Source organism: Clarias gariepinus, chromosome 17, assembly GCF_024256425.1.
Source record: "Clarias gariepinus isolate MV-2021 ecotype Netherlands chromosome 17, CGAR_prim_01v2, whole genome shotgun sequence".
Lineage (NCBI taxonomy): Eukaryota > Metazoa > Chordata > Actinopteri > Siluriformes > Clariidae > Clarias > Clarias gariepinus.
The window spans coordinates 30,154,203-30,179,580 of NC_071116.1; the positions used below are offsets into that span (position 1 = coordinate 30,154,203).

General features: G+C 37.6%; 1 protein-coding gene across 1 annotated transcript; it reads right to left on the reverse strand.

Moving 5' to 3' along the window:
* Positions 1-7,942: 7,942 nt before the first annotated feature.
* urm1 (ubiquitin related modifier 1) lies at positions 7,943-20,621 on the reverse strand. The gene is made up of 5 exons (XM_053515599.1): positions 20,552-20,621; positions 17,081-17,151; positions 10,508-10,589; positions 9,196-9,244; positions 7,943-8,604 (listed from the first exon to the last, which is right to left on the reverse strand). The coding sequence occupies exons 1-5, from the start codon at positions 20,584-20,586 to the stop codon at positions 8,536-8,538; spliced, it is 306 nt and encodes a 101-aa protein (XP_053371574.1). The 5' UTR covers positions 20,587-20,621; the 3' UTR covers positions 7,943-8,535.
* Positions 20,622-25,378: the final 4,757 nt, after the last annotated feature.

Consider the following 25,378-nt stretch of genomic DNA (forward strand, 5'->3'; position numbering starts at 1 on the left):
AGCGTGTTTTAGCCAATCGTTTATTACGAGAGACCGTGACGCGTTAAAGGCAGTAAAGGCCTGAACGTTATTCTTATTCGGTTAAGTGTTTGTTTGGTTTAAAGTGGAATTATAAAACAGTGTGTTATTATTTCGGAAATAATGGGATACACAGTGTTTTAGTGAATCGTTTAATTTTTATGTCACTTACGGAAACAATTAAGTGTCGCAAATACCAGGAGTGCTGCTGTAACTCTAAATCCATTAAAAAAGATGTGCAATAAATTACCTAACAACCCTAGAAAATAAATGTCTAATATGCTATTTCTCCAACATACCAGAACACATTTTCATCAATATGTTCCAGTGTTCTGTCTGTTAGAGATAAATATTTTTTAAATGGTTCTAGTCATTGACAGCCTGCTTCCTCTTACAAAATGTACACACTATATAAAAGAAAAGAAAAAAACTGTTTTAAAATAAAGATTTCAAATAAAGAGACAACATGCTTTAATCATTTATAGGATTTACTGAGAAATGTGCAAATTATTACCTAAATCCACGAGACAAGTGCGACATTATAATAATAATAATAATAATAATGTGTGTTCAAAATTATAGTATTATTAAATTTATAAAAAGTACATGGTATCTTAGTGTGGTTTGCTTTCAGTTGTTAAAATTAAAGCACTGTAATAAGAAGGATGTAATAAAGTTTTATTGTATAATAGAAAGAATTGTATCTTGACGTTTTTATTGCAAATGACTCACTGGGTTTAATCCACAGCGTTTGGTAAATTTCCTTTGATTAAAAATAATAACGTGTCCTTCTCAAACGGACAGAACATGACTTATAATTACCGTTATAATTTTTATCCCAAAAACTTGTAGTTATTTAATATAAAATTATGTAAATAAAATGTCAGGGAGTTGTTTGAGACTTTTTGCCCGGTATAAACACAGAGAACCCGGTGTAATTGAAACACGTGAACATAAATATTACAGTTTTCACTCTGTTCACTTCTCCACAGCCTTGACTTAATGGACGGATAAATTATTCTGAAATAACCGGCAGCGCGCGCGTCAGACGTCAGTCCCGGGGCACAGCCTGGCACCGACTGTCCGAAAAGGGAAAGAAAAAAAAGAAATGAAGCAGAAGAAAGGCAGTGTTGATGCACAACAGTGTTGTGATTGTAATCGGTGTGTTTGGGGCGGGGAGGAGGAGAACGGTGCCGTTGTGTCTTTAAGACTCGCTCGCGGGAGACGGCGGAGATTCATGACTCGCGCAGCACAATAGACATTCATCACAGCGCGCGCGGCGTCTTATTCAAATCCGGTACCGCGTGCTGATCGGCGCGCGCTCTGCGGTGCACCGTGGCGCAAAACACGCGCCGCTACTGCGCTAAGTGCGGGACTAAAGAGAGGAAGAAGAACAACCGGATGATGAAGAAGAAGAAGAAGAAGCGGATGCACGCGGGAGAGCTCGTCCCATTGAGGCGTTTTGCTAAGGGGTGCGCGTGTGTGTGCATGCGTAAGTGTGAGTGTGCGTGCGCGTGCATTTCGACCTGCCCAAAAGGGCCCCCGCCCTCCCTCGCCGTACCCCCCAGCCTCCTCCCCTCCCCTCCCTCCTCCCCCCGCTGCTGCTGCTGTTGCTGGTCGCGATTTCGCTTCTTTTGCCATTTTCGCCGGAGCGCGAGGATAACGGACAGCGCGCGAGCTCCTTGAACACAACTAGCGGACGGACTCCAGTGTATTTGACTGTGTGTGTGCGTGCGTGTGTGTGTGTGTGCGTGAGAGAGAGAGAGAGAGAGAGAGAGCTCGCGCGGCCTTTTCATCACTAAACAGGAGGTACGAGTACGACTGTAAGGGATTTTTGCGCAGCAGTTTGTTGGTGTAGAACACAGAAGAAGGAGAAGAAGACGAACCTCCTCCTCCTCCTCTTCCTCTGACGCTGTGTGGAAGCGCGCGACTGTGCGACCTTTTTACAGGTGCAGAAATGGCGAGGCACTGCATGCACCCTCCACACACATCAGGACTTCTGCAAAAGGGAAAAAGCTTACAAGGACCTCGATTGATGTGTTTGATCTTAATAAAGTGCATGTGTGATTCCTGCAGCTGTGCAAAAAAGTGCTGCATAAAGAAATGTGCGGAAGATTAAAAAAGAGAGAGAGAACAAGAAAAAAGGGCTATGTAAAACTTACACCAAAGTTTGCACCATTTTTTCCAGCGCTCTGTGCCGCGTTTCGGGATTTTTTAGACCTACCTCTGAGCGGGACAGTGTGTGTGTGTGTGTGTGTGTGTGCGCGCGCGTGCAACAGGCCTGTTCTGTTTTCAGAGAAGTGCAGCATCCTTTAGGAACGTTAACTTTCTCCTAGAATGTCTCTAAGAATCTCAGGATATGGATTTTAGAATGTAATAGATAATTACTAAACAAGTAACCAATCTTCTAATGCTTTGTGCTCGCTGAAAATTCTGATTTACTTTTTAAAAACAGAATTCACTCAAATCGAAGGAGGACCCAGTTTCATGCAATAATCAAATTTCAGAAATGGTTTATTATACTCGTGAAAAAGACAAGAAAACTTTACATGTGCGTATTTATTTATTTATTTATTTATATAAGCTCTACATTCGTGTAAGCGCATGTACTGGAAAATCTCGCCCGTGTGTGTGAGTTGGTGTTTGTCTGTATAGACTTTTTGTATGAAACGTCGTTTTAATACGAGTCCCAGAGACTGATTGTCCAAACGCAATTCTTGTAAACTATAAATTCAACCCAAGAATTGTGCCTGGACATCTGTTGCTGGAGATTCAACTACATCATCATCATCACCATCATTATAATCATCTTTATTCTGAAGCGCTATAATCCAGGCCTGTTCACTTTTACATGTGGTATAAAATGTCAGTATTAAGGTAAGCTGTTCGAAGGATGATTTAAATGTATATAAAGTAAGGTTGCATTGTTTGAAAATAATTAACTAATCAGGGTAATGTAAAATAAAAATCTATAATACATTCCTTCCGTTTCATTTATTTTATGTGCATTTACGTACAAGGATAATGTCTCGATTACAAAATGTGGCTATAATATCGGAATCTGTTCTAATCCTTATATGAATAGAGGACGTTATTTCTATAAAGACTGACCACTTGTACTGGTAAATTACTGTACAAGCCTGGCGTGTGGAAAAGACCAAACAGTGGTGTCTAATTGTTATTAGTATTATTATCATTATTATTATTTTTTAGTTTGTATGAAGAACCTTTACTGCTTTTAGGGTATCAGATAAACTATGGTTTGGATAACACTGAGCTCAGTGGTTAAAAAAGAGGAAAATGTATGTATATAACCCAGTGTGAAACATCACATAATTTTAGAGTGCGTGATTTTTTAGCACAGTAATACAGTAGATTATTATTATTATTTTTTTTTTTACAATTTTCATTTACTGTTTACGTTGTTTTATCTGAAACAAACAAACAAAAAACACTTATCTCGAAATTATTCTTAAAAAATGTGTGTGTGTGTGTGTGTGTGTGTGTGTGTGTGAATTCAACAGCACACAATTTCGGGCCCCCAGCTTCTTCTGTAAAATCACAGAGTAAGTGTCTGATTTTGACTGGATTTCATCTTCAGTCGCTTGATCGTGCCGATAATCTGTCAGCATCACGCGCTCCAAATCAATACACTGCTAATTACATTGCAAATGAGTTCCCTGTGACGCGTTTCAACAACCGACCACTGGAATTTAGAGAAGGAAGAGAGAGAGAGAGAGAGAGAGAGAGATGAAGGTGGGGGTGGGGGCGGCTTTTATTTATTTATTTATTTTTATATAAAAAAGGGAGTCACTTCGGTAACTACAGTACCAAACAGTACACTCTCAGAACTAAATGGTTCTTTACCCTGTCGCTTGGGGCATCTTTAGCTCCTTTGGTGTAAATGTTTAACCTATAAAAGTGCATGTGGTAGCTTTATTTAAGTACAAATTTTATTTGTCAAATACGCAGCTATGCACAGTATAATGTACAGTGAAATACATTAATTAGCTGTTAAGTCGTTAAGACTTGAGGTTCAATTACGTCCAAATATATAATTAGGCAAAAATAATAATAATAATAATAATAATCGCTAAATAAAAATGTGGCGTCCTATTTAAATACAGTACTATAGTATTTACTACTTTTTATTTATTATTTGGACTAGTACGACAATCTTTATACATATAAACTATACTCAAATGTATCACAAACATAAATGGATTAAGTCGAAAGTAATTTCCTAATTTTAAATACATAGTACACAAAACCCATGGTATGGTTTAATGCAAACAATATAATCTACTATACTAAAATAATTATCGTCTCTTTAATGTGAACAAATTCATGTTTCTAACTGATTTAATTAATATGAAATAAGATGATTGTACAAAATGAGGAAAGGATTTTATATGAAGGAGCCTATAAATAAGTGTACACGTGCTTCTATTTAATTGATGGTGTCCTGTGTAAACACTGCCGCACGAAACAGTATGTAGAAATAATGGCATCCTGTTTAACACCTGCTGTTTGGTAGCCTTATGTCATGTTGTCATTTCTAACTATGTTCTTTTTACAGAAGTGTGTGTGTGTGTGTGTGTGTGTGAGTGTGTTCCTAGTTGTTTTAAGCTTAACGGAGGTGTTAATCAAGTGTAATTCAGGTAAACTGTAGTCAGGGAAGTAATAGTCAATGTAAATAATTACAATAGCATTTTAAAACATGATTAAATATAATCATTGTATTAAATACAGAGAAAACGAAATAAGTATAATTTCATACATGAAGCTACTTAAAAAAAATTTTTTTACACAATTTCGTCAACACTGGCACCTTGTCAAACCAGGTAAACATGTGTCTGTTAAGTGATTGCACGTTTTCTGTAGTTAAAAGAAAACGAATCTACAAAATATGCTGTGATGAAAAACAAGTTTAATACTCGTTTTTCTATCGCATTATTGAAAAAGAAATAAAATAACGTGTCACATGTTTTCTAAAGTCCATGACAACATTCTTATTCTGCCTTTAAATAATCTAAAACAAAATATAAATCCTAAGAGGAAAAAAAAATCTAAAATTACTTGTATAGCACTTAAAAATACACTAAAAAACAGCTAAGCGAGGCTAATATCAGTCCTAGGCTCTGAGGCTGACAGGAATGGCCGCCATGAAACAGTCAACACGCGAGGATAAAAACACATAATGTTATAAAATCTAACGTTTAAAATGTCATCCAAATGAAATTGAACCGTGCTGTATGTCCTATCGCTGATTTTCGTGTTTACTGACACAGCCACACATACACGCTTCATGACGTTATCTCTCTCCCGCCATTTTGCTCTTGCATTTTGGCGCCAGGCGCGCGACGCCTTTCTCCTCAGTAGACATAATTTTTTCCCGCCTTAACATGCTAAAGCTAACTTCCATCCTGAATTTGATCGCTTTAACACACCTTCTAAATGAAGCACCAAACATGGCCTAAGAAAACTGAGGAGAAGTAGGCTGAGACACCTTGAGGGCTATTTATAGTTTAGCTTTCACGCAGAAGAATGTCCAGTGTCCTATATAGAGCAGCCTTACTGTATGCAATATACTGTATATATCGCAGGTATGACCTAGCCTTTATAGTGTCACACTAATTTATTACACTGAATTAAAACACTGTTCACTTTAAAATGAAGAAAAATATCAACCTTCCCATACTACACTTTTTAATAAAGAAGATAATAGTTTATCATTTCCCCTCAAGGCTTTTAAATGCATTTAGGGTTGTAGTCTTTTTGGGTTGCTAGCAAAAGTGTAGGTCTACTGTTCAAACATATATTTATTATTAATTTGCACCATTATTAATTTGGGCTGGAGCACAAATCTTACCCACAGTATGTGTTAAATTAACGTTTAAAAAATATTATTACTATTAATTTATTTAGGATATAAATGCTGCATGTACTTCAGTAGTTCTCATTTTTGCATTAAGCATTTTGCATTTGCATTGACCATGTATATATACTACCAGCACTCTTCTTGGAGACATTAAAGCTTATGATTCATTAACATTTCTAAGTTCACCCTAAGTTTTTATTTTTTATTCACTAAAATACCATTTAGATTCAAATTGACATACCAATTACACAGTGGTTTACTGTGTATCAGACATTTTAAAATGTCATGGAGCATTGGCTTTGTTTCTCAAACCCTCAATGTTTTTTGGATGTTATTTGACAAAACCCGTAGTGGTTGCACACGTTTGATGTTATAGCTGGGTCACGTACGCCATTCAGCTTCCTGCATGACCAGAACGTTTTGGTTCTATATGCTCAGCTCAAGAAGAGTGCTGGTAGTGTATACACATGCTGTTTTTATTTTAAATTAAATTTAAATATTTTTTAAGGTTTTAATGCTATTATTTTCTATTTCTTTTTATAATTATTTTCTTCTTTTTTATGTAAAGCACTTTGAATTACCATTGTGTATGAAATGTGCTATACAAATAAACTTGCCTTGACTTGCCTAGCTGTGTGGGTATTAAAGGTTCACATTAGATTATCCACTAACAGAGAAATGAGATGTGTACATGACAGGACCATGTGTTAGTCTAAAAACAGCCAATAAATGCTTACTGAGAAGCATAAGAGGCTCAAACAGGAGCATAATAGGTTGACATTAATTTCCTGTATAGGTAACGAAGTGATCAAGCCTGCTATTTTAGCCAATGGATAATGGTTAAGTTTTGTGTAGATACATTTCAAAGATATCTCTTATCCTTCTAATTCAGCAGAGCTTGACACTTCATATGGACTTTATCATATAAAAGCAGGTAAATTTTTTAGTTAGAATACTGCAGGCTGAAAGAAAACTGCTGAAATAAATAAAATGCAACTTTTTACTTTTAAAACCTTGTGTAGAAAAGTCATAAAAAGGGACTGGCTTTTATAATCAGCCGCCATCTTAACTCCTGACCTCCCCGACAGGTCACGCTGCAGGAGAACAATGTTTACTCTCTTCATCTGCCTGCACACACATGAACACACACACACACACACAACTCAAACAGTGACACTGGGGTGTTTTCTCTCTCCTTCTAGCTCATTAGCATTTGTATTATAGTTAGGCTACACTATTATCATACAGTTTTCCGTTGCAAATCGACTCTTCAGTGGATCCCGTGGGTTCGCCCCTAATGAATATTCCAGGGGACCCCAGGATCAGGAAATGGCTCTTAAAGTAGGATCAAAATCAATCTGCAACAAAAAGACCATGCACTGTTTACTGCTATTGTTTCTGTAGGATGTGGAGATGTAAATCAGGCCTGCCACACTCCAAACTTAAAAAAAAAAACAAAGCTTAAAGCTCTTTGAATGAATGTATAACAAAATGGATTAAAGCTATATAATCAGAGGAAGGAATAAAAACAATCAAAAGATTTGAAACCATTTTGAAACTGAGCTCTCTAGAAATCAACATACAGCAGGTAACGTATAATAAATAATCCAATAAGAAAAATAGTATGCTGTATATTATAATATAATAATATATATATTCATATTATTCTATACAATATATAGCAATAAATTAAGTATTAAAACATTTTTTCGAGTTTTTCTTTTCCTGAAGTGTGTATATATTCTTTTGTCTGACTCTATATATAAGAAAAAGGATACATAAAATGTTTTTACTATTATTATACACATACAAAAACCTATAATGTTCATAATGGATTTACAAAACATTAAAAAATGTGAACATTTTAATGTGACCAAAAACAGACAACAATCCCAAAATTATATATATATAAAATTTTGGGAAAGCCACTTTGTAGTCAAACAAAATAACACATTTGTCTAGGGAAAAAATCCTTATTTGGATGTAAATGTGATTTAATAAAGCAGCCTGAAACTGGAGAGACTCATATCATGTTCTTTTAAAAAAAAAAATAAAGGTAGATAAAATGTCAAGGCAATGTTGACAATCCCAGGCAGAAATCGAAACCATGAGACAGGCGGCTGAAACGTATTACACTTAAGCCATATTTGACTTTTTTCGAACCTCAAAATCAATGAGACATTTATTAAAACTAGACATTTTACCAAATACAAATTTTATCTGAAAAATAAGATTATACAAAAATCTTATTTATTCATTCAAAAACAAGTGAAAAGCTAAAATGCCCGGACACAAACAAAAAAATGGAAATGTTGCCGTTTTATGAAGCGAGATTGTGAGTGATTGGGGCATGTCTCTGGAGAATCCATCTGGACGTCGGCTAGACAGGATGACCTCTGAATGTGCCCCGATGTGACCCTGTCCATCGAACCAAGGGGCAAGTACAGTGCCGAGACAAACCTCTCTCAACCCACGCTCCACTGATGTGCTGTTTAATTGGGCCAAAAAAATCTAAACAAGTCAAGATGGGCTCGACGGATTGGATGAGCGGTATAAGGATGGAGGATGGGTAGTGCAAGACTGTAGGTGTGGATATATGAAGCCTGTGTATGTTGTGTGTGATGTTTTAGAGCCCGTTAACCTCCATGAAGTGTGGAGATGAAAACAATATTGTCCTGGTCCTGAAGCTGGTACTCCAACTCACCCTAGACAGACACACACACACACACATTATACAATAATGATTTCTAATTATTTACTGACCAAAGAAACAAACAAACAAAAACACACAGACACAAAACACCACCACCAGCTTTAATGATCCGTGCCAAATATTTCTGTAAAAGGGCCTTAAAAAGAACAGCGTTTGCTCAATGTTTATTAGCAGCCGCACGGGACGAGGGGCCGAGCTAAAAGCTATTACTAATGAGATTTATGTTGAAGTTGTAAAAAGGAGTGACCCGGTACTGAACGTTAAATCAGTGGCTGATTTGTGGGCCTTAGACCGTTATCGACAGCTGTCCAGACATTGACTTTTCCCTCATTGACCGTGTTTGTGTAAATTACAAATAGATGCCGATATGCGGGTTTTTCTGAGCGACTGACCCGCAGCGGCCATTCTGCACATCAGACGGATGGAGAAAGGAACTGACATGTAGCCCAAAGAAATGAGCAAGTCATTAAAACACAGGAAGTGGACTGATCGGATCATGAAGGCAGGAGTGCGCGCGCACACACACACACACACACACACACACACACACACACACACACACGCACAAACACACACAGCTCACCATCAGTTCCCAGTCTGCATCGTTGATCAATACGAGAATACCGGGTCTCCTGTTTGTGTAAGAGAAAACACAGATGCTGGTTTACGCGATGTGATTCGTACTGATAACAGCAGCATCACGCATAAAGCAGATCATGACAATTTATAAAACGTCAATAAAGATATAAAGCGCAGGGGGGTGGGGAGGGGGGAGGCACAAAAAACACAGCTTAGCGCTTACTTCATCTTCTTTCCTTTGATATTACTGTTTTTAACAGAACTGTATACACAGTTTAAAATAGACCTTTATACTGTATATGTAAAATTCCTTTTTAAAAAATAAATAAATAAAATTAACATTTAATTATCCATTTGATACGGTCACATAAAAGTGAATACATTAAAGCTGTAATCTTTAATATGCAGTTTTACTCATTTTCCTCTAAAAATATTTGTAATACTTTTAAAATTTACCCCCAGTACATAAAGAACTGGACACTGTTTATGCAAAAATAATTTACACACTGGGACTGAATCCCACACGCTCACTACTGCACAGGGCAGAATGCAACCGTTGTGTGATTATAGTTTTACACTCAAAGTGTAAAATTGTATCCCAAGCTGATTTTCTCACAATTCAGCCATTTAATTAAACATACAAGAAAAAATGTTTTAAAGATCTAAAATAAAGTAGTAGAGTTGAATCTGAATTCATAAATATATTAAAGCTTTAAATAGAATTTAAAAAACTGAGATTTTTTAAAATTAGTATGTTAAAAATATTTGTTTCACATAACACTAACCAACGTACACATTTAACAAGCTTCGTTATCATTAGATGTATGATTAGACTAGATTAAATTAGATTAGGCTGCAGTCACAGTTTGTCTGTATTGATGATGATTATTAAATAATAGCAATAGTGTAGAGATCTGATTTTTTTGTGTAGAGATCAGACAGGGTTAAAGGTTAGAGCACAAACTTGGACAATTTCGCTTGTGTATGTAACGCTGTATAAAAGATTAAATCTTACCTTGAGCATGATATTTTATTATCTCATAATGCATAAAACCATATATCACCATATGTGAAAAAGCAATATGGTGATACACTATCATGCAAAACAACTGAGAAATTACTAGAATAGTTAAAAATCTAATCTGTTCATGATTTGAAATAATCTCCAATAATCTATAAACATAAATGCAACATTTTAAAATTAAGGATGGTCATATTTAATGTTCCTTTATCCACTGTTCAAAAACAATATGGAGGTTTTCTTGTTCTTTTACTTCCTTGTGTGTGTGTGTGTGTGTGTGTGTGCGTGTGCTTACACAGAATCTCCCTGAACAAAGAGATCGGGCCTCTCCTTCAGCAGGTTCTCCCGAATCCACGCCAGCAGCTGCTTCACGTTCCCTGCAAAAGCGTCCCAGAGGGTCAGAGGTCAGAGTGCAGGGAGAGACAGATACGGTCGAAGTGGCGCGACAGGACCGGCGAGGGTGGGAGGTAACGGGGTGATGTATGGAAAAAGAAAGCGTAAAAAGACTGACGCACCTTAAACAATATAGATTGGGATAAAAAATATAAGGCCTTCAGTTTGGTGGTGGTGTGTGACTACAGGATGGAGAACACGGCGGGACTCAGGCTTTTTGGAAATATGTCGTCTTTGGGGTGTCTACGGCGTAGAAACGCGGAGGCGAACAGGATGATGGATGGATATAAGCCATAAATGCTCCATGTGTTTCAATGATAATGAAACGGAGGGGCCTTGTGTGTACAGCACTGTGGTTTCACTCCTTTTAATCACACCATTTCATTTGGCAGATCACACAGATGCGAAGCGGGACATAGCCTAAAGACACTGATATTTGGGGGGAAAAATGGAATAGTCCAGGAATATCATGTGTATGTGTGTACTTTGACAGTGATGGAGAATGAGCATGTGTGCATGTGCATGTGTGTGTGTGTGTGTGTGTGTGTATGTGCGCGCATGCACATATGCCTATACAGTGACAGAACACACGGCGGGTCTCTGGTCCAGCAACATCCACACAGCATCATCAGCCTCCATTACAGGACTGAACCACTTTCATCTTCAAAACAGGGGTGAAGGAGGCGCAGGAAGAGGAAGACACGGAAACAAAGATGGGGACAGGGAGGAGATAGAAATATCTAAACATTACTGAAAAGGTGCTCTGGTTTGATTAGACAAGCAGCGGTATAAAAAATACATTAGGTAAATAATAATAAAAAAAAGTAAAAATAAATAAAGTTTTTTTTTTTTTTTTACCAGCAGAAAACATTAGGAACCTGTGCAGGAACCTCAGGTGCTGAGTCTCGAAATAAAGCCTTGTCTCTGAAAAAACACACCCATGAGCACGCCACGTCACTGACTGTTTTCCATTACACATAATAACATTAACACTAACTAGAATATCATGAACTTAAACACTAAAGTTTGTTTGTTTCTGCATTCAATTATTTTGCATTTAATTATTTTATTTTTTATTTTATTTTATTTTTTATTTTATTTTTTATTTTATAATTAAATTCTTTTTATTGCAGTCAGTAACGAACAAGTCTAAATAAACCCCAAGCCAGGGCTCTGCCATTTCCTCTAGGGCTCGAATCATCACATCAACAATCAGCTGCTTCTTCCAGCGAACAGGTTTTATTCCTTCCTTCAGTTGTGTCCTTCCAACTTTCCTTTCTTATTCTCATTTCTTACTTTAGTCATTCCTTTCTATTTTCTTCTTTATTTCCTTCCATCCACACACTTGTTTGTTGCTTACTTCCTCCTCTACTCTTCCATCATTTTTGTCCTTTTTTTACAACTTTGTTTTATTTTTAACTTTATACTTTTTTCCCTACTTTAATGCCATTGCCTTGTTCTCTCTTACTTTCCTCTTTTTTCTTTCATTATTTCATGCCCTTCATTTTCTTCCTTTTTTGCCTTCTATTCTTCCTTATCACTTTGTTTCTCATTTCTTCCTATCTGTCTTATACATTTGTTAATTCCTTTTCCTCTTTTCATCCTTCCTTCACCACTCCTTGTCCCTTTTCTCATGCGTTTTTCCTCCCGTCTTTCCTGTTAATGTTCTTCTTATCTATTGCTTTTTTTGTCCGATCTGTCCTTTCCTTTTTCTCCTTTCAGTTCTTTCCTCCTGCTTCATTTCTTCATTCATTCTAGTCCTTTCTTTTTTAGTTCGTCATTTCCTTCCTTACTTCTTGTCCTTCCTATCTCATTTCCTTGCTTTCTATTTATTTAATTCATTTTACGCTTACTACCTTGCTTAGTCCCTGCCTTTGTATCTATTCCTCCTTCTTTTCTGCTTTCGTCGTTTCGGTTTAACCGACCCGTACTGAGTGGACTGGCCTTTTTGCTCTCCATCACTCGCTTCCCCTCGTTCGGTTTCTTCACACAGAGTCACGGTGGAAGATGATGGAGCTCTCTGGAGGGCAGTGAAACCTCCGCAGTGATTCAGAGGCCGGGGGAACACTGTGGGGGGGTGTGGGGGGGTGTGGGGGTTGGGGGCTGGTTAAGGAGACATGAGACACGATGACGCACCAGTACGCTGTAAGAGTGTCGGCCATTGTGATGCCGGACTGAGTGGAAATCGAGCAGAGAGGAAAGTTAGGAGAGGTGTGCTGCAAGCGCTTAGTTCGCTTCTGTTCCCTCCGGACGGCGAGCGTTTCAGAGCGTCAGCATCAGCATGCATACGAGTGCTCTCCTTCACTCTCGCTGTGCAAGGCAGGACGCGAGCGATGGAGGTTGTTTCAGGTTAATTGGATGGCTGTCAAGCTCCTCGGGCGTGTAACGATCGGTGTTACCTCGCAAGCCGGCGAGCTCGCGCTCCGGGGTCCATACAGAAGACTGATGCCTGCCTCGGTGCAACGTCCAGGCAATGAATATCGACGCGCACTCAAAGCACCAGGCTAAAAACAGAAACAATCACTTTCGTGCTCATCATTCCTCCACTGGGGCGAGTTTTAATAAAAAGAAGAGTGAGGGCGTGTCCTGCAAGCAAGGGTTCAACAAACTGAGCAGGGATTCCTACATCTTCATCAATACTTCTTTTTACACTCATGAAAAACGAGTGGAGAGGATGGAGAGGAGGGGGAGGGAGAGGAGGAGGAGGGGGAAATGGGAGCAGTCAGCATCATAAGCGCCATCACAGGTGCATGCTGGGATAGCGGTTCCGAAAGATGACGAAGGCGTGTAGCATGACGGCTAAGCTAGGCTTCGTGGGTTTTTTCGTGGTGTTTTTTTGCACAACAATTGTCATCGTTATTAATCATGAGTGGGAGGAGCTGATGTCATTTAGTTTGACAACAATATGAGAGATGTCTGTGTTGTCTGTGACAATAGTGTGTGCACGAGTGTGTTGCGAGCTTATCACTCACTCAAGGATTTGGAGCATAAAACAGAAATTTGGGGCGGGGTGGGGATTTCGCTGAGCGATCACAATCAGCCAGCCATGACACAGAGTGAGTGAGAGATCTGACTTTCTGGCTCTCTCACACAAACACACACGAGATCCAAGGTCATCTTCTGGCCTCAGGAAGGTCTACATTCTCCCTCAGGTCCACTTTTGTGGTCTGGTTGGCGTAGTGACTCCGGCGCCATGGCGATGACCCCGCTGCTGTTCTATTCCTTTTGTTTTAAGAAGGTTTGGAGATCCGGTAAAACACACATCAAAAACTTTGCAAACTCAGTGTGATGGGGAAAATGCTACACACACACCCACAAACATTTGCCTGACCTTACACACCATGTGTTAGAGCTAAATATATGTGCTCTTGAGTTGAACATACGTCAAAAACTCACAAAACAAGAACTCTACTCTGTCCTCAGACTGTTACAAGGCGCTGACACTGGAGACTCCTTCCACTGGAAGTTTCAAGTAGCAACATTTTAGAGCTCCATATTACCTCAAAAAATCATTGATAAATGTGTTTTTTTTAATGTATAAATGGCTAATCATTTTGTTTATTAAAGTACAAGTGACACAAATAGAGCTTAAAGATAGCGTGTGCTCCAGGTCTAACAGTCAATTTGATACGGACTTTTATAAAAGTGATATGGAGTTGAAAAAGATAATACATTATTTCTTGGAATTTCTTTTAAAATCAATAAAGTATCTATCTATCTATCTGACGGATCGCGAAAGTCATGGTGAAAAAAATCATGGTGACCAGGTTTCAAATTCATTACAAGTATTTGTGATGAACCTTTACAAACTTTTAAACGTAGAAGCAAAAATGTAAAATTGCAAGCTGAGAATTATTTTAATAAATTAATACATTTAATAAAGATTGTTGTTAAAATAATCATTAGTTTAATCAGTGAGCATTACAGAGTGCTCTTTAGTGCAGATTTCACCTCCATGTTCTGGAAATAATTTTAGCCTAATAAACTAAACAAATTCTCACACATGGTGTAACCGATTATCGCCACGTTCCTCGCACAGAGTCAGAGTTAAACTTTGTCTGTGTTTCCCCTCCCCTCCCTGAGTTCAGTGCTGACCGTGTTCGTGTCACCCTCGGCACCACTTTCACCCCGGATCCCCACCGGCAAGCCTGCAGGAATCCCGAAGAGGAGGATCCTTTTTTCAAAAGCCGAACCCACATCATCCCCCTCTCCAAAAAAAAGAAAAAAAAAAAGAAATGACTGCACACAAAACCAGCACTTTGTGCTTTGTAAGCATCATCCCTCCCGTCTTTTCCAGGCCTCCTCGCGCCCCTACCCCGCTCCATACCTTCAGTGTGACCCCGGCACTGGGCATAAAAGACCCATCGACAATATCACTGACCGCATTTACAAGTGAAAGAGACTCCATAATGGAGCAGTTAGAGAGAGAATGGCTGAGGCAGAGGAGGCTCACAGATGTTGTCGGTGGACAGGAGGAGAAGGAGGAGGACGACGACAGGGAGAAGGATGGACGCAGGTTCCGATCTATTGTTGTTGGAGTGAAAGTGAAGGAGACGGGGGAAGCGAGTAAGGAGATTCCTTAGGATTAGGGTTTAGTGATTTAATGATATAATGACAATATTGCGATATGTTCTCACTTTTCTCAAATACTGATGATGCTGTTATTTTAAAAAAAAAATCTTTGTTAAATATATAAATTATTTGATGATTGAAATTAATCACAAAGTGGACACACTGATTAAATGATAGAATTTTGTAATGTTAAATCATAGAAAAAAATTTAACATTGTTTTTCCTCTTAAATTTACTTCCCATTTACTTCCCATTTACTTCCCAAGTATTTATTAATTTAGAATATATTATTTTATTTAAACTTGACCATAATTGAATTGAATTGTCACCTGACTGTATTTCTGGTGATATCTTTCCAAAAACTAAACATCATGAAGCATTTAATGTGCCGTGGGTAGTTTCTGAGAACTGTGACGTTTATTGTGACATTTTGATCACTTTGTCTTCCCGACACACACATACGTTTTTTTATGATGATTTACACAAGTTTTGGTCCACAGGAAAAATCCCAGAAGTAAAGTCCTTCTACAGCTCCAGCACAGCTGAAGTTCATAGTGGTGTTTCTGGCTCCAGGACAGACACCAGCTGAGATGTATGGAACTAATTAAGCTGTCGATAACGAGAACAGTCATTGATTTGGAGAAAAAAAGGGAAAGTCGCTTCTGAGGATAAGAGGGGGGTCAGCATGTTCACAAGTGCTTTATTCCTCTTATACCACACCGATTCCACAATAATTACAATCTGCAGCTGTGCTACTGTCTAAAAATTAACCAACACTTTCTGATCAATTACAATCCAGAATTTAACAGTGATGTGATGTAATTCATGGACAATAATCAATCTTTGCACAAATCCCATTAAACTACACCCTATCCATCACCCTAAAAGTTTCAAGAGGGCTTTCTTTTCAGAAGCAAAGATCTAGAACCCTTATTCTTCTTAGGAACATTACTACATTTACATCCTCTTAGAAAAAAGATTAAATTCAGCCTTGTATGATGGGCTTTTGGAAGAACCCTACAACAGTGTTCTTCCTTCAGAAGGTCCTGAGTAGAACCCCATTAGTAACCCATGGACCTCTAACTGTCCATGGAACCCTTAAGGAGACGCCTATTTATCTTTAACTGATTAAAAATGCAACAGACAATGAATATACATGATATGCAAATTACCCCCCCCCCCCCCACCACCACCAATCCACTAACATTATATAATGTTACCGTGACAACCACCATCTGTTCTTCGCTAACATTAGTGCCGTTGGTTTCTGTAGGTAAGACGTTGCGCATCGTCGTCTAATAATTTGTATACAAGATGTGATTGGTCGACAGAATCCAAGCATAATTTGTGACCAAAAAAAAAGTGCCTGACTGAAATGGGTATATTCAACTAAATGTAGTTATAAAAGAATTGACAAACATGTGAAAGCTATAGAACCAGAACCAACACAAAAGAGAAATGAATCATTTACATGCAGGATGTTTGTTATTTGACTGACTGCGAGAGATCTCTACAGACATCCTGACTAGCTGTACAATATAAAACATCTTTTTCAAACGATTTTTATTATGTTATACGCAATAGTTTTAATATATTTGGGTTTGTGAACAAACTGTAGTGCTGCAGTTTTAATAAAAACCTGATAAATTGCAAAACATTTAATAAAAAAAAACTCTTGAAAATATAAATTAAAATATTTAATTATTTTTTTAAATAATGACAACTAAATGAGTGAACGAACGAATGGGTGAAAGATTTTAATAAATAAATAATACATTTATATATATATATATATATATATATATATATAGTGACATAATATATCTCGGACACACACACACACACACACACACACTCTCTCTCTCTCCCTCCCTCTCCCTTATGCAGTACTGAGTCTACTTACAGGGCTCTGATTGACTGGGAAGGGTCACATGGTGTTCCTTTACGCCACCAAACAGGAGCTCGGCTCCTCCTCTAATGAAAGAAACACAAAACATGACAACATTCTTTAAAACAATCTAAATATATTAATATGATATTGATTTGCATCTATCAAACATTTTAAACATACAAGCAATATTTTATTGACATTTTAATAAAATTGTCTAAATATTTCAAAATCAATTCAGTTGTACAAAGTACTGACACTAGAGACTCCTTCCATAAATGTTGTGTAAATTATGAAAATCTGGAAATTGCCCTTTCTATTTTCAGTGGAGCGTCCGCTGTACACATCCACGTGAAGTGGGCCGTCACTATGGAAACCACAACACATTAATATCAGAGCTGCCATTTTAGAGAACTAACCAACATTTTTCGAGCATTTAGAGCACAGAGCTGCACAACGCTGTGAAGGAGTGTGAATGAAAGCAGATCCGCTCTCCCACAGAGCCTCGCACAGAACAAAGTGATCCAACAAAAGCAGCACTTCCTGTCATTTACGTCACCTTTATTTAGTCATTAAGGGAATCTTCTCTCTCTCCACAGGTGCTCTGGACGAGGCTCTCCTCCTCCCCTCCGAAGAAGTGTTTAACAACAATGTTATAATAACATGAGAAACTTCTGAAAGTCACATTGTTTGGGTGGATTATCTGCACGCTAGAGTAAAATGTGTGAATTGGGATTATTAATCTAAAAACATGAACATAAAGCTTAAATGTACACCTGTCTCTAAGAGCCACCTTTTAGGCAGAACTGTGTAAGGATTAAAGCAGATCAGCACTAGGATTAAAACGCATCCCTGACTGAAATTAAAGATTGGATTAAAGAGAATCGATAAGTTTACGATAAAACTGAAAACCGGATTACTCTACACAGGTTTGGTGCAGATTTGAGTTAATCTGCGAGACGGTGTTGATGTTGGTGAGGCGTGACGCTGAGGGAGATGCAGCAGCAGCAGGTGCAGGCTCCATAAAGAGCGCTCACATCTCCTGCAGAAAGCCCAGTTGTCCTCCAGATCCTCGGGTTTTGGCGGCTGGCCCGGGTTTGAGCAACGCAGAGAGACGGAGAGGGTCAGTAAGGGCACTCACACACACCATCGCCCTTTTAAACACACACAATGAGCCCCGATTCTGCCGTAACTTAAAAGCCGAGATGACTTTTATACGGTGCCAAGTGTTAACGTTTTACAGCACGCGTGACCTTGGGATGAGGTTTATTTAAGCAGAGGCTCTGCGTTATTCACTAAACTCAGTAAACTGAAAGAAAGACGATGACTGTGTGATTTTTAGCTTCGGACAGTTTAATCTGGAAATGTCTCACACACTGCCCTTTGAGTGTCTGACACACAAAGGATCATCTCTAAAGGGCAAAGTTGATAAAAACTGAACTATTTCTGTAAAGTGCAGTGGTCTGTGCTGTGCAAATTAATGTTAGAGCATTTAATGCTTCATTTACAATCAATTATTTGTTAGAATTAAATCTATGATGTATTGTTTAATATCAGGCACAATGGAAAAAAGGAAAGGAAAGAAGGAAGGTAGGATGAGAGAAGCTTGTAATGAAGAAATTTCAGAAGAAAGGAAGCTGGGAAAGAGAGAAAGTTTGCAGAGAGGAAAGTAAAAAAAAAAAAACCTCAGGAGTTTCATCAGGGAGGAATTTCAGTAGAAAAATAAATCATACAGATCACACAGCACCACATAACACAGTTACGCTTGCTTTGTGTCTAGGAAGAAACAATCTGCAAACTCCACCCACTATTACAGAATAGAAGCTTACACGTCACCATGTTGAGCTGAGGAACAAGTGCACATTCAAATTTACTGACCGCATCTGGACTACAATAAAGACAAAAAAGACATTTGGTGGAAAAACACACACTTGCCATTTTAAAACACTTCAACGCATTATTCAAACCTGCGAGGATAGTAAAGATAAAAAAAAATAAAATAAAAAAATATATACAAAAACAGAGCTATATTTAATAGTGAAAATTAGATCATTCTCTTTTCCACACTCACAGACAAACACACAGTGTGATAAGAACACTCAGGATTGGGTCTAAACAGCTGTTGTCCATAAAACAACCACTTGTTATTAAGACTCATCAGAAAAAAAAGTCTTCAGTTTGTTAGACTGGACTTTGGAGTGATGGGGAAAGGTCATGTGATCTGATGAGTCCAGATTAGCCTATTCCAGAGTGATGGGCGTGTCAGGGTAAGAAGGCGAGGACATAAACCGATGTACCCATCATGCATAGTGTACAAGCCTCTGGAGACAGTGTTATGATCTGGGGATTATCAGTTACTCAGGTCTAGACTGAGTAACGTTATGGGGCAATAAAATGAAGTCAGCTGACCACCTGAATGCACTGAATCACCAGGTCATCACATCTATGGCGCTTCTCTTCCCTGATGGCATGAATAAAACGTGAGGTTTGCGCGAGGAAGGGCATCTGGTGTAAAAAACAAAACAAAAAAAACATGGCAAGTTGTATGCACATCGGAAGGGCCGCTGGGGAGACCCCTCGATGGGCACTACCAAAAGACTAACAACAACTAGGGTCAAGTATTACTGTTTTTAAAGCTGTTGAAATAAATATACGGTACATTAAAAAATAATAAATAAACTCCCCAAATGATAGTCTAATTATGAGGTCAATTCTATTTTAATTTCCCTCCATCTTCTTATTATTTTTAACTATAAATTATCATTTAATTATAAAAAATAAATAAATGAAAGATTTCAGGTTTGAAATTTATTACAGAGTTACTAGTAAATTTCCTTTGGGATCAATACAGTATGGATCTACCCATCTTAATTTTCCTCTTTCTCACATTTTGTACTGTTTGGTCTTTTTATTATTCTTCTATTATTATTATTATTATTATTATTACCACTTGAGTTTATTGATTTATTTTATAAGTATTAATGACGGTGTTATATATTTTTTAAGAAATAGAGAAAATAATTATTGTAAATAAATTGTCCTATTTTTTTCTTTTAATCAGTAAAAGGAGATGTTGCTTAATTTTCAAATCTGTAAAATAATTTTTATAAACGCATGAACATATTCGAGATTAAAAACGTGAGATAAACAACACGAATTGTTAAATGTAAAACTCGACACTGGGTTGAACCCAAAACTCCGGCTGCTTCCTATAATAGAGCACTTACACGGATTTAGGTGACTGCGACCCCGCACCCTGTGTAGTGCACTACATGCTCACTAAGGCAGGCATTTGGGATTCAGCCGCAGTGCTGAACCAGGAGGACGCAGCTTTCGCTAAACGCCTTATTTACTACAAGTAAACGCTTGTTACAGGAGTGACCACGTGGTCATGTGTCCAGACGGTCATAAACAACATGTCACGTGTTCTTAAACAACAACTAAACAAACTACAACAGTATATAAAGGCAGTGAAATCACACAAACCCAAACTCCAGATGTATCGCTATGGGGGCCGCCATGACGGTCTCCTCAACCGGAAGCAGTTACTCGCTTCAAAGGAAGTGACGAATAAGTGACACGTGACGATAACGCCTAAAATGCTAATTTTTCGTTAACGTATCAATTAACTAATTAACACATAAATAATTACAACATAAATACAACATTAAGGATGGATTAACAACAACACGTGTCTATTTAATAGATTTAAATAGATCATCTGAGGAACTATTTAAACTTATTATACCACGTATTGTTTGGCCTTTAAAATATTTTTTATGTACAACAAATAAAGAATACTACTACTAATAATAATAATAATAAACAACTATTTAATATATAGAATAAACTATTTAGATGACTTCATAGTCAATAAAGAGTATTATTTATTCGTGTCATATCTGGCAGCTACATTAACTGATAAATAGTTATAATTACAAAAGACTTATGTAATTATAGATAATTTTTAAATGATTAAAATGCTTTACTATTTAAGTCTCTCTCTCTCTCTCTCTCTCTCCCCTAACTGAGGGTCGAGCAGATTGAATAATGAATTGCAAATCCAGTGCCTTCTGTTGCGGTCCATAGCACGCTGGCCCTTTGCAGTCGGCCATTCATGTGTTAATGTGGAGCGTGAGGAGGACCGAGGATGATCGAGGGGCCCAGGAAAGTCAAATGAGGAGCCACCACATGTGCGTGCACACACACACACACAGGACACGGAAGTGACAAAGTGCCTTGGGGCTTTTCTGTACATTTTAATTTGTGTGTGTGATGAGGAGACCTCCAGGGTGAACTATAAAGCTTACACAATTATCTAGTTACATTAAATGAAGTTAATTGGTTACCACTGATGACTGAAGGCTGCATTTTGCACGAGCCAGACTACAGGATTGATTGAGAACTTTTTTTTATCACCTGAAGCACTTTTAACATGCAAGAACCACCCTTCTTTATGCCACACCCTAACCCTAAACTTTTCCTTTAACAGCAAGCTTGATCTTTTATTTTTCATATATACTGCATGACATAATGTCACCGTAATATTATCATAACATATTTGAACCTTTTTCTGATTATTTGTATAATTTCTTGGAAAAAATAAATTACCCACAAATGGGTTTTTGTTTGTAATTTAAAGCGAAATGAAAACTCATTTACTTTTTTTTTTTTTTCAAAACAAAATACTGCCATATGTAATTCACATCAAATTCAAACTTAAATTTTACCACGTATTTATATTACTCTGTTATCTATGTGGCTTAAACGGGACCTGGGTCCTAATTTCGTATCATAACATGGAAGTGTGCTGGTATGAATCCTTGAATCCTTAAATAAACAGTATGGTATGCAGTGAAATGCTTATATGACCAGCCATGACATAAAAGAAGAGTTTCTCTGCAAGGATGAATTGCACTAGCGACTACAATTAATTAAAAAAAAATACAGCATTCAAACAGATAAATAAAGTATGAAATAGAATTCTACAACTATGGCAAAATTTTAGCTGAACATTTTTCATTATGTACAATATTTCTAAAACAATAGACTTGAAAAATGTAAATAGAATTAAAATAGAAGTGTGTTGTATATATATTGTAGTATATAATATACAGGAGCATGGTGGGATAGATACTGTGGCCTTGCAACTCCAGGGTCAAGGGTTCGATTCTGGCCTCGTGGCTGTGTGTGGAGTTTGCATACTCTACAGATGCTTGGTGAGTTTCTTCTGGGTATTCAGTTTTCCTCCTACAGTCCAAAGACATGCAAATTAGACTAATTGGCATTTCCAAACTGACTGTAATGTGTGAGCGAGAGTATTCGTGACCTGCAATGGAATGGCACAGCATCCATCGTGTCCCCGGGAAACGCGCCATAGATGAGCGCAATAGAGTATGAATGAGTACAATATACAGTAGAATAGTTTGATCATATCATTCACAACTACTATGATTTTCACATTTAATATTTTTTTACATTCTCTTAGCTTGACATCATTTATAGCACACAATGCTCCTCTGTGGACAGAACACTCTGTCATGGACAGTGTGTGCAAGTCTCCAAAGCTGAGCACGTGTATGTGTGTGTATAAATGTGTCTAAATGTGTATGAGGGTGTCAGTGGTGCCAGTATGTCCTGTCTCTGACTGGCGCCCAGCTGCTGTCAACATACACAGCTGTGAGACACACACTGACACACTGAGATGACATCATGGCCACTGTGAAGTCACTCATGCCTGTGTTGTGTTTCACAGATGTTCCTTCATTGTCATAAATATAAAAAAAATTAGTTGAAGCTTAATTAAATAGACAGTAAAGTACATTTTGCTGAATTTAACCTCACGTGAACATGAGGTTGTGTGACAAGGAATTATTCATCTGTCCTGCATATGAGAGGATATAGACCTTGTGATATGACAATAAAGATGTAAATAAAAACCTAAAGCCGCTATATGATATTACACAATGCTAGTGTGTGATGCTCATGGGACTTTTCTGTAAGGGTCACACCTGCCCTGTGTGTGTGTGTGTGTGTGTGTGTGTGTGTGTGTGTTGCTTCCTGGCCCCCAATTCAAAGTGTATTTTCACCTTATGCCCAGCACATCCAGGAAAGGATTCATATGCACTGCCAACCTGACCAGGAGTTTAATAATAAAATGATTAAGTAGCTGTTTCTAATCATTTACATTTGTAAATAAGTATTAAAACTGAGGTAAACTATACAATCAAAATTATTTGCATCCATGAGCATCACAGCCAGAAGTAATTCTTTAACACACAGTTGTTACAGAACGCCTCTGTATTACTTGGTACCATCACAGTTTCTCTTCAGTCAACTAGGAGGAGCTCAACCAATCCCTTATCCAGCATGAAAATGTTCCTGTGATATCCACAAAGCCAGCTCCATTAAGACATGTTAAGAGTGTGTTCGGGTGGAGGAACTTCTGACTATCCTGCACAGAGCCCACAAACACACGCACACACACACACACACACACACACACACACACACACACACACACCACTTCAACATCTGGAAAACCTTTATAGTGTGTGAAACGCTCATAACAGCAAACACGGGGATAGATCTGGAGAAGGGCGTTCTACAGGGACATGCAGTACGGGTGTGATGACTAGGAAGTAAAATCAGTGCTACAGGGTCAACAGGAAAGATGAACAAAGAGTTTTGTGTTGTTAATTGTGCTATTAGTACTGAAACATTTTATTATTATTGTTTATAATTAACATTACAGACTGAAATGTATTATTCACAAATAAAATTTACAGATGTAAAAGTTTAAATGTACTTAATACTCGAGTTCACACTTAGGAAGTCAAGTAGAATAATGACGTTTAGTGACTCGGGTAAAAATTTTAAAATGTTGGCCCGGTTTAACATTATGGGAAATGTTTAATATTGTATAAATAAACTAAAATTTTATAAAAGATTGGTTAGTATGTACAATAATTATAGTTCAAATTGCAGAAAATGATATTTTATCTAGGCGGCACGGTGGTGTAACCTTGCACCTCCATGGTCCGGGTTTGATTCCTCGCCAGGCTTGATTCCCGTCTCTGTGTGCACAGAGTTTGCATGTTCTCCCCGTGCTTGGTGGGTTTCCTCCGGGTACTCCGGTTTCCTCCCACAGTCCAATGGAAAATTAGCAGATATGCAGGCTAATTGAAGTTCCCAAATTGCCCGTAGTGTGTTAATGGGTGTGTGAGTGTGTATGTGTGTGAGCCCTGCGATGGATTGGCACCCTGTCCAGGGTGGTGTACCCCACCTCGTGCCCTAAGCCTCCTGTGATAGGCTCCAGGTCCCTGCGACCCTAAATACAGGATAAAACGGTATAGAAGATGAGTGAGTGAGTGATATTTCATCTAACTTCTATAGTTATAACACTGCTTACTTCTGCCTGAATTAGTTAATTAATTAATAGTTAAGAAATAAAATTAAAGAAAGCATATAAATAAAAGAAAATCATAAGAATACAAATATATATATTGATTAATTAACTAAAAAAAGAACAGTTTTATGGCCTTTTTGTTCATACTGGGGGAAATAGTGTCAATAATCTAATAGTCTAATTTTACATCCTGCCTGAAAAACAAATATCCAATAAATATATCCAAAAACTACATTTTCACATCTAAGGGAAGTCTGTGGGATAACATGAGAGACGACTTCCATGACGTAACACAACCTCTTTGTGTGGTCACAAGACCAATAAAGGTGACAGATATTGCTTAAAGATTGCCAAAAGAATAATGGGTAAATGTGTTTGTAGGATAGTATCAATAAATAAGTTTGTACAGTACTTCTTTTACCTTGTTATTGTAATTACAAAATACTTTGGAGGTAGAGACAGGTGAGTTTGTACGTACTACAGTATCTGCTTCTCTTAGCTGATGTCTCCACCTGTTGGTCAAAATTAGGGACTACGGTTCTTTTTCTTCATAATTGTCTTATACAGGTAAATGTATAGTAGCTTATGCATAATAATAATAATAATAATAATAATAATAAACCTACCTGCTATAGAGTTGATATTTTGTCTGGTTATCTTTTTGTAACATTGGTTACATTGTAAAATCACTACACCTTGGAGACATGTAGTTCACTATACTATACTATACTATACTATACTATACTGCACTGCACTATATGATACTATACTATATTATGCTATACTACACTACACTATACAGTATGACACTATATTATACTGTACTGCACTACACTATACTACACTATGCTATATTATACTTTGCTATGATACACTGGACTATACTATACTATACTATACTGCAC